General features: G+C 33.6%; 1 protein-coding gene across 1 annotated transcript; it reads right to left on the bottom strand.

The window, feature by feature from the left end:
* Positions 1-5,241: 5,241 nt before the first annotated feature.
* Positions 5,242-9,931, bottom strand: LOC100797019 (phospho-2-dehydro-3-deoxyheptonate aldolase 1, chloroplastic). Its single transcript, XM_003519125.5, has 5 exons — positions 9,227-9,931; positions 8,771-9,048; positions 6,949-7,225; positions 6,610-6,855; positions 5,242-5,723 (listed from the first exon to the last, which is right to left on the bottom strand). Exons 1-5 carry the CDS (start codon positions 9,752-9,754, stop codon positions 5,454-5,456), a joined length of 1,599 nt encoding a protein of 532 aa, XP_003519173.1. The 5' UTR covers positions 9,755-9,931; the 3' UTR covers positions 5,242-5,453.
* Positions 9,932-11,147: the final 1,216 nt, after the last annotated feature.

Genomic DNA, 11,147 nt, shown 5'->3' with positions numbered 1-11,147 from the left:
GGGTTTTTTTTTATTTCTTTATGTTTATTTTTCCCTCTTCCCTATCACACGTGTGGATGTGATCAGATTTAGGAACTTCCGAAACCATGTGCTGTTTTCCTAGAGAAGTAATACCACATGTTCCAAAGATGAGAATATAAAATAAAGCAAGTTGTGGCAGGTTCCACTTTTGCATCATGGGAAACTGAGACATGGGAAGTAAGTAGACTTTTGTTAGTGGATTTTATTTTATATTGTAGAGTGGGAATTGAGCAAGCAATGCTCTCCTTGGAGGCTTTGCCCTCAACCGTGACGTCCCCCCCATTATGTAGGATTTCTTTTGTATATTTACATATATCCTTTTTTTAAAAATAACTATTGTAATTAGGTTTTCGATTTTTTGAGTTGATTATAAGACTAATCTTTCACTTCAGATCTTAGCCCCCATTTGTTTGTAGTAAAAGTGAGCTGAAAAGAAGTCAAGTAAATATTAAAAAGAAGGAGATTCTATTTTAATTTTAAATTTTCAGCGTAATTCGTTTTCATTCTATTTTACCGAATATTCTTGTCATTTCCAAAAAAACGTATTTTATAAAAATTGATCTCAAATCCTTTTTCAAAAAATTCAATTTATATTACCAACTAAATCACATTAGATTTCTTCTTTTCAATTCATATCTACAACTTCATTTTAGTAATCGTATATTTATTCAAAACTTAGATAGATATGTGCTTCGCAAATTATTCTGTTATAATTTAGCCATGAACAAGCTGTGGCCACTTGTGGGACCGGGTTCTTAATCTGACAATTGACTCTTCAATTCTAAGGAACTAAGTTACTCATAGATTATCAAGCTATCTTTGGCACATTGAATCAAAACATTTGTACCGTACGGAATCAATCAACATTACCGAGTGCCGACACTGTTTTTTTTTTTTTTTTTTTTTTATGTTATCCCTGCCAAACAAACCTTTGTCACTTGGGGAATCAGTCAAGAAAGCCGACAGTATATGTAAGCCAATTGTTAGTAATTTTATTTTGCTCTTATGTCTTTATAATTTTATCACTATCTAAAAAAACTTCGGAAAAAATTTAGAGTTAGTAAAATATTTTGAATTTTTTTTTGCACATTGTTACCAAGAAACTGCTATTTAACAGCGTTCACTTGAGCCGAAAAAGAAAATTATGTAAAACCTCTTCCATAACTTTGCTGATTTCAGTTCTTCCTATTTACTAAAAAATGCTCCCAAGATATTGTTGTCGTGTTAATTATATTGGCACCTACAATTTCGAAACATTTAGGAATTCCAACTGTTACAGTTTTTTTTTTTTTATCGGCATTCCAACTTTTATAGACTTATAGTGTTACTTCTGCAATTGCTCAGGCTATATGTGGAGAACAGAAGCAAAGCAAAGCATATTTACTTATGCGTGTACTAAGATCATTTAATTGTCTTGATAACTAGCCAAAATTGAAGTCTTAAACATTGTTTGTACTAAGATCATTTAATTTTCTTTATGAATGTATCCAAAATAATTTCTTAAGCACGTAGAACGAAAGTTGCACAAATCAACAAGCACTCAAGATATTCATATTAATCAATTTATTGACAAGAACAGGGATGAAGTTGCATCTATAGACTACTCTTTGAAGTTCAACTATGAATTTTAAATATTATGAAGGCCCTAGTCCAAGGTGGCATTATCTCAAATTGGCAACAATATTCTCTATTCTGCTCAGTATCCTTCCACAGAAGTCAGACTATACATAACTTATTGGTGGATTATTTCATATCTCAAAGATAATTTAAGCATGAAAAATGAAATAAATAACGAAAAATATATTTATGTATTCACCAATATGCAACAGAATTGTGGAGAATTACTTACACGGCAAGCCAGCCAAACTTTGAAATGTTACTTGCAAAAGGAAGTTTGTAGTTTTCAATGAATTGCTTAAGAGGACATGAATCACCTCTAAACACCTCTAAATACATCTAAATAAATTGGTATTCAGTGAGGGATCACCTTCACAAGTAATGAAAAAAGTCAACTTAACTCACCATCAAGGTGCTCAGTTTCACAGTCAAGTTAATTTTCAAAAATGTGTGTAGACTTTAAGTTTTGCTCCAAAATAAAGCTGCATGTATACCACAGATACATTACTAAGCTCAAGGCTTTATGGGAAGAATTGGGAGGGTATAAACCCATCCTTCTTGCTCTTGTGGGGAAATCAGACTTCTTCTTGATTACAACCATACCAAGTATGTGATGTTTTTTTTTATGTGCCGTCATGATATTTCTCATAAAATCATAGGATATATCCTTCTTAAGGATCCTATTCCACCAATTAACAAGGTGTTCTCCCTAGTTATGCAAGGCAACGTGCCATTGGCTCCACTGCCTCAGTATCTGATGCTCCACTTGCTTTTGATACTCAACGTGCTCCTAAAAAGTCTACTGAATACTGATGCTAAGCCAAAACATGGCATTGTTTCTGATTCTAACGCTGATTAACCAGTGACAGATCTAAGACGCAAACTCAGGGGGACAATTTATTTTAAAAAAATTAATAATTATTATCATGAAAGGAGGGAAAATTAGGAGTAGAGGGTTCAAATGTATAAAATTAGGTGGAAAACAAAATATACACATTCAATTCAAGATATTTATATATGTAACTTTTTAAAAGTGAGGTGTGGATCCATCATTTTGATAGCCAATTCAACTCTTAGCTTATTCATCTTCTACTACTGCATCATAAATCATTGGAAATTTAATTTGAGCAAATTATGCTGAGCTCCTTGAGTTTTGATGAAATTAACCTATCTCCCTCTAGTTTTCCACATTACACCTGCCCCTTCTATGTGTATAGGTCACCTGTTACATGGAACCTTTTACGGAAAGTTGTAAAGATGTGGTGCAATGTGAAAAATGAAAAATGTTAGAAATAATGTGATAAAGAAAGAAGAACAATCACATATATAATAATATTAAACTTGGAAAACCCTTGAAGGAAAATATCCTGGCTAGAAGAAAAGCAACTTACTATATTGAAAATTGGTACTAGAGAAATACAAAGAGTGCAAATTTAACACTAAATTTTGTGCATATAAAACTCTAGCTCCAAAGCATAAATGTCTTCTAAAAAATATTTTCTCACTAAATTATATTAGTCACGCAGATTGGGCCAAGTATTCGGGTCACCAAGTCTAACAGACAATTGAAGGGAGGATTTGTCTAAATAAAAACTCAAAGAGTACTGTAATTTCCAAAATTATAGGGGATGTCACTATAATTTCCTCAAATTTCGAGGCAAGATCACCACACTCACAAAGCACATGATATGAAATTAAAACAGTAGAGAACTCTGAAAAATATGTAAAGGCAAATAATCTGTAATCACTATCAAGATTTCGGTTTGAAGTACTATATTTTAGTGCAGGAACTAGGAAGAATCATATCCTTTATGCCCATGATTGATTTGATATTTTGAACAAAACTCAAAATAAGTTGAATTGAATCAATTGAACAGGTAAATAAGTTTCTTGCAAATATATATTGGAGCTATTTTGATCAGTACCACATCATATGATGACAACATTTCATTCAATGAGGATTTTCTAATCAAGATGAAGCTATTTTGTTCTCCATGTATTTTTAAGTAAATTTATAGTAACTAAATTAAAATCCATTCACATTTTTTCCTCTAAACAATTTTAAAGCTTGAAAAGGTACATTTTGAATGTTATGTCCGAACATAAAGCAAATTTTAAGACAGACAAAAAAGAGAAAAAAAATCTATAAATTTCTTTTTTCATAAGTTCATCATAAGAAATGTTAAATCTCTCGGCCTATACTTTATGCTAAGATTGCTGCCAACAAGGCATCATGAAATCAAATTATTATTATAGTTTGAATATTGTGATGTAATAGAAGAATATTTCCTTTCAATGTTTTGAAAAACCAACAAAACAATAAAGAAATGAATAAATAATCAACTATTTTATCTCCTAAATTAGTAGAGAAAAACAAATGTATTTGATTTTTTTTAAAAAAAAAAAAAAAAACTAAAGATGGGAGGATAGTTGCTGTGAGTTTGTGACAAGATTGGACAATCTCAACTAGGTTGACACCCTTTCAATCTTGAGACAAACGGAGTCACCTCTGAAATATCATTAAGAAAAGATAACAATAACTAACAAGCAACTAGGGGGACATAGACCAAACTCAAGCAAGAGAGAACAACTACTTAAACCTGTAATTAGGTAAAGCTTGCCTATCTTGTACAAAAAAGGAAGCTATGAATTGAGGAATAAAATCCCCCCATCAAATAAAAAAGTTAGAGGTATCATGAGTGACTAACTTATGCATGAAATAAGTTATATCTAATTTTCGTGGATAAATTACGCGTAAGGTCCTTAAATTTTTTTATTAATCATTAATATTTTTACTTAAAAATAGGAGTAAATATTTTTCCTCTAAAAAATTCAAGTCACCCATCTTATTATGATTCCTTTTTTTAATTATTAACAATATTTCAATAAAAATTAAATAGACTGGCCTTATTATTGATTAAAAAGAAAATGTTAAATTAAATTAAGTAAGATAATATAAACAATAATTTCACGAAGCATTCAAATAAAATTATGAAAATCTTAATCCATTATTTTAAATTAATTATAAAAGTCACATTTTATAAGTTGCTTTTAAGTTTGATCCACATAGTCATCAATACTTATTTTAAACAATATACAATAACAAATAATACTAGTATATTTTATTTCAATCATCTCAATTCCATCAACCTAGGAAATAGGAATAGCTTGGGGGACACCCTACAGTATTTTATCTTTATTTTATTTATTTGGACCCATGATCATATTGTGTCCGGAAAAAAGAAACACACAATGTCATGTTTGTTCACTGATAGTAATTCCCAAACTAGATAGGCAAATGGTGAGAGCATTCTGAGGCCACATTCATTACAAGCCCACATATTCTTAATGGATAAACCCATTTTATATGAGAACAATAAGAAAACAGCGGTTTCAAAGAAACAGCAATTTTATTCTTATTCATAAAATTAACATTTCTGAAAATCATGTTTTTAAAAAATATTTTTATTCACTTCTATCAAATACGAGAAAATTTGATTCTTCTATCGCACTACTTTTTTTCTGAAGCAATTCTATCGCATTCCTTGTATCATATTTTATATACTTCCGAAGAGAAACATCTGAAAATGACTGAGCAGAAACTTGAGTAGCCAACGCAATTGAAACGTTTTCGTTTCTTTATTATCAATAAAAGTACTCTTGTCCTTGGCAGTTCAAACGCATTACTAGATAGTATACACATACAAACACAGAACACAACATCAAAGTGACAACCATCGATTAATAATAAATATGTAGGGCAAATAAAAAACGAACAAAGATATCTTTCTCTTGTTGCTTTTTGAAGGTGACTTTTACAGTACTCCTAGAGGGGCAAGAGGTTGCTGCGATCTGATCCTGCTCTTTCTCAAACGCTCAGCGATGATGAAAGCAAGCTCAAGAGATTGTGAAGCATTGAGCCTTGGGTCACAGTGTGTGTGGTAACGTGAGCTCAAGTCATCAAATGTGACCGTCCTTGACCCACCAATGCACTCGGTCACATTCTGACCCGTCATCTCTAGATGAACCCCTCCTGGGTGGCTTCCTTCTTGCTCGTGTACGTCGAAGAATGCTCTCACTTCGGCCTGTAATTAAAAGTATGTTTGATTAACCTTTCAAAAAGTACTTTTAAATGTTGAACGTATTTTTGAAAAAGTAAACTCACTTTCGTGATGTGTTTAGTTATCCTCAAAAGCATGTTCACACATTAAAATTTTGCTTAAAAACTTAAATTTAATGCAAACATACACTAACAGCAGTGATTAAAGTTAGTGGCCTCAATAATCGTGATCAATTTTCTCAATACTTTGTTATCTCACTAAACTGAATAAAGTGACAATGCAAGCATGTGTCCTTGTTTTAGTTGACAAGAATAAGAACATTAACACCCACACCACATGGGCCCCAAGCGACCACTCCCACCTAATGATAGAGAAAGGCAACCAATTCCACAATGATGTCTTTGGGGAACCAAAAATGACTTGACTATTACAGTGTTTCACCTACTTTTAGAAGTAGCCCTTTTTCGACCTACCACTCCTACTTCTAAATATATTATATAGCCTTCAGTTTGGTAGCCCACCATTGAGGACCTCAATTCAGATGCCAGTATATTCTATTCACATCCATCATTTTTCTTTAACTTTTTTTTCCATATTATATTATCCAATCACATCTACATTTTTGTCTCTTTTCTATTTCTTTCTCTTTGTATACTAGTGTGAGATGTTCATGCATCATTTTCTAAAAACAAGACCTCTTTTCAGTGTTTTTCCTTCTTTCAAACAGAAGTTTTAAGAGATAACGTATTTATCCAAAGTTTATGTGACAAGCAGAGTGAAATGATTATATTTTTTTCTGAGGAAGTGGACAATAACTGAAATTTGATTTTAATCCTAACATGCACATATTTAAAGCTACTCAACAGCCACCAATGACCAATTGAAATAGAAAGAGACACCAGAATTATACCCTGATGGAATCGAAGGGGCGAGTTTTAAGACCACAGGGAGCCTTAATGGTGTTTCCATGCATAGGATCACTGACCCAAGTGACAATTTGGCCTGCTCTGCGCACTGCCCTGATGAGATGTGGAAGCTTCACCCTCATATTTTCAGCTCCCATCCTCGTGATCACAGTAATTCTTCCTGCTTTGTTTTGAGGATTCAAGATCTCAATGAGTTTAACTAGCTCATTTGGATCCATCTTGTCACTTACCTGCCAATGCATGAAAAACATAATCAAAATTCAATAAAGCCAATGCATGAAAATCAAATGCTTAAGAATGATAACAATTAATCATGTACGAACCTTAATTCCCAAGGGATTAGCAACTCCTCTTAGAAACTCAACATGGGCACCATCAAGCTGCCTGGTTCGTTCTCCAACCCAGATCATATGGGCTGAACAGTCATAGTAGAGACCAGAAGTTGAATCCAACCTTGTGAGGGATTGTTCATAAGGCAACAATAAGCACTCATGAGATGTCCAGAATTCAGTTGTTCTCATTATGGGATGGTCCACCGTGAGCCCAGCAGCAGCCATGAATCCAAGGGCCTCATCAACTCGGTTAGCAAGCTCTCGGTACCTACCATACCAAAAACAGGTTTAAATGTTTAATTATAATTTACCTTAAGTCACACTACCATTAAAGAACAACATAATAGACCTTGTAAAAAAAAAAGTAATCAGGCACAATCCTCATATCAAAGGTAATTTTCATTACATTATTCTTGTACTTCTTCCGTTAAATAAAACAACAAAAATGCACACACCAAACACTAAATATATTTTTCCAAACTAGGAAAAGAGTAAAAAACGTGTAAACATCATGATGCTGCTGAAATAAAAAGGGCATGAAAGAAATCGGCGACCCTCCTCTGGTGAAAAATACCGATTTTCCAAAAATATACCCCAGCAATCTATGGTATTTATTTCCGAGTTAAATACTAAAAAAATTAGGAAATCCATACACCCCCACCTCTCTAATGCACCGTCAAATTTAGCTCCAGGTTTGCATATTCACATCAACTACACGAATATGCATACAATCTAACAGTTTTGGAAAAATATTTGTTTTACCCAGAAATCTATGGTATTTATATTAGTGATATCCTACAAAATTAAGAAATACGTACACTTTCGGTTCTTTAATGCAAATCAAATTTAGCTTCATATATGCACATTCACATCAACAACACAAATAAGCACACAATCTAATAATTTTGGAAAAATATTTGTTTTTACTTTAATTCTGTTTTATACCCTTTAATATTTCTTGTAAAATGTCAAATCACCTAGCAAAAGAAGAAAGCAAAACCAGGCTGTCTTTTTAATGGGTGAGAAGGCAAATATAAAAGAAAAGTAAAGAGCAATAATAATAGAGTTCTGCCTTCTGAGTCCGTAGTAGAGACATAAAGGGAAAAATTATAAGATTGGCATATGATTTCAAATATCACATGTTACATATGGGTGAGTGAGAGTTAACAACTAAATTGGGATTACCAATGAAATTTCCCCAAAGTCCATCCCTTAACGTCAAACATGTGAAAGAAACACCAGTGAACAGTAAACTATCATCATCAGATACCACTGTGTGAGAAGAACTCATGTAAGTCGTCCTGCTTTAACATAAAATTTTCAAAAAAATTGCGACCCAGACGAGTCCCCATTTGATAGAGAAACAACACAACAACCCAATACCCTCCCACCACACATGCATCACCACTTATCACAAAATATCAATCACCACTTTACCTTATCTCCTAATGCAACTTCGTTTTTGTTTACCCAATTTTTACAAGAGTAGGTATAAAAATTTTACATCAACAATAAAAAATAAATGATTATTATTAAAGTCAACCAACACCCCCATACACTATTTACTATTCATAAAATCTCACCAACCAAAACAAAGAAGCCCAATCTATAGATTTTCCCTTTTCCGGTAAGAAGCCAACCTAGATTCCAAGTAACCGAAAACTCAGAAAGTAGATCAGGGAACCTTAAACTTTTTGATTCTGGGGAAACTTAAAACTTAAACCGATGAAAACAACAAATTCAAAGGAGGCAGGTTGTTCCCATTCCAACAAAATTTAAAACTAGTAATTGCAAATTGCAAATAAATGAATACCTATCTCCCTGTTCGCTGTGATCCGTGAAGTCCAAATTCCACTGAGTAACCCTCTGCATAGCAGCATAACCACCGGTGGCAAAAGCTCTGAGAAGATTCAGCGTGGCCGCGGCTTGGCAATAAGCCCTAATCATCCTCTGCGGATCCGGAATCCTCGACTTCTCGTCGAAAGAGTCTCCGTTAATGTTATCCCCTCTGTAACTCGGAAGCTTCACGCCATTCTTCTCCTCAAACGAATCCGAACGAGGCTTTGCAAATTGCCCCGCCATTCTCCCCACCTAAACAAACAAACAAACAACAACAACAAAAACTCTCATTTCACACCTTACAACCAAATTTCATCCCCTTTTATGTCAATTCAAAACGAAAATACTGATGAACAAATTGACACTTGAATATTCAATTACTCCATCCAGTTCTTATGTGAAGAATATGTTTGAATTTGTTAGCATTTACCTTGATGACAGGCATTTGGCCGCCGAACATCATGACGACGCTCATCTGGAGGATGATGCGGAAGGTGTCACGGATGTTGTTGGCATTGAACTCCTTGAAGCTCTCAGCACAGTCTCCGCCCTGGAGGAGGAAGGCATTTCCCATGGCGGCCTCGGCGAGATGCTCCTCCAATGTCCTGGCCTCACCGGCGAAGACGATTGGAGGAAAAGCCTCGAGGGTTTTGAGGACGGACTCCAGCTCCTCCTGGCTCGGGTATTCGGGCAGCTGCAGGGCTTTCTTTGACTTCCAGCTGTCCACGGCCCATTTCGTTGCCCGGGCCGAGGCCGGGGGAGGTTGTTGGGCTTGGGGCTTGGGCTTGTCGGTGACGACGGGGTTTTTGGCGGGCTCGGCGGCGTGAACGGCGAAGATGGAAGGGGATGGGCCGGGCTTGGGCCGGAGGGCGGGCCTGGTGTTGGGAATGAGGGGGTGGGATTGGGGGATTAGAGATTTGGTGGGAATGAGGGAGTTGGAAGTGGAGGAGATTGCCATTGTGAATGGTAATGCAAATGCAATTGGTGTGTTTGGAGTCACAAAGGGATTGTGAGAGCTGTCTTTGGTAAGGCTTTTATAAGGAAACGCCTCTGGTCTGGGTTGTTGCGGTGTGTGTGTCTGGGATGGTGGTAGTTGGGAAAGGGGTTTTTCGTCATTTCCTGCCTATTTTGGTGAGTGTTGGAATTGTCCTAGTTGCCAATCGGGTCAAATTGCTAAAGCTGCTTCTTTTGTTTTTGTTTTTTTTTATTTGTTTTTGTTTTGTGAACTTCACCTACTAATCGCCTCTTTTTCTTTGGCGTAGGTGAGTAGGCGGCGTGGCGTGGAGTTTAACGACCCAGCTGCCCAGCTGAGCAACATTTTTTAGATTTTTTTAAAAAAAAAAATAAACATTTTTATTTTTAAGGTTACATTAGTTTTTTTTTTCAGAAAATCTTTTATTTTGATTTAGTCGCTTGAAGTTTAAATAAATTACTAATTATAAATGTAACGAACTTTAAAGAAAAAAACCACTTCTAAGTTCAAGTTCACTTAAGAGGGGGAATTAGCTTTGATGGGGGGCGCTTTGAATAATTTATGCGGAGTTATGAGTTTAATTAAAGTTTAAATTTTTCATTATAAAAATTGGTTGAAAGTGTGATTACTACTTATACTATCAATTAATTATAATAATTATATACAATTAAAGAAACAATATCGGCAAACATGGGAGAATGAAATGTGATGCAGCAACTATTATTTGGGGCAAATATAAAAAAAAAAGGATTATGCACTGTAAAAAAAAATTTAGTGAGTTATTCAATCATAATTTAATAAGTATGATAAATTTATTGATTTTTAAAATAATTATTTTAAAATAATTTAAATGGTAAATTATGATTGGATGATAATGTAAAATTATTTTAGATTGTTAATACAAAAATATTAAACACATAAAAAAGCTTAAAAAGTTAATGAGCAAATATTCATTCACTTTCGATCTTGAATTTATTAGACATTAATCGTTAGGCCCTGAAAGATAAAAAATTAAAATTATATCTTTGAATATGCAAAATTAAAATTTTACAAGTTTGAGGATAAAATAAAAGAAAATACATTTTATATACTGAAAGATGAAAAATTAAAATTATATCCTTAAATATGCAAAATTAAAATTTTACAAGTTTGAGGACAAAATAAAAGAAAATACATTTTATATTAGTTATGTTAAAGTATACAAAATAAGAAAAAATACAATAAAAGGTGAAAATTCAAAATATCTAATTTCGTCTTAAATTTTGATCGAATAAAATAATTCATTTTGAATATCTTTACTTTTAATTTTCTCCTTAATAAAATAAATATACTAATTTTTAAAATATATTATTTGTTAGTATCTATATATATATACATA

Source organism: Glycine max, chromosome 2 (assembly GCF_000004515.6).
Source record: "Glycine max cultivar Williams 82 chromosome 2, Glycine_max_v4.0, whole genome shotgun sequence".
Classification (NCBI taxonomy): domain Eukaryota; kingdom Viridiplantae; phylum Streptophyta; class Magnoliopsida; order Fabales; family Fabaceae; genus Glycine; species Glycine max.
The sequence above is the reverse complement of the archived record's forward strand: the minus strand, read 5'-3'. Positions and strand labels throughout refer to the sequence as shown.

What these genes read in the sequence shown, in the direction of transcription:
- LOC100797019 (XM_003519125.5), bottom strand. Translation starts at nt 9,754, where the DNA reads ATGGCAATCTCCTCCACTTCCAACTCCCTCATTCCCACCAAATCTCTA. An exon ending in GCCAAATGCCTGTCATCAAG is followed by an intron (nt 9,049 to 9,226) that starts GTAAATGCTAAC and finishes TTGTTTGTTTAG; the next exon opens with GTGGGGAGAATGGCGGGGCA. An exon ending in CACAGCGAACAGGGAGATAG is followed by an intron (nt 7,226 to 8,770) that starts GTATTCATTTAT and finishes TTGGTATGGTAG; the next exon opens with GTACCGAGAGCTTGCTAACC.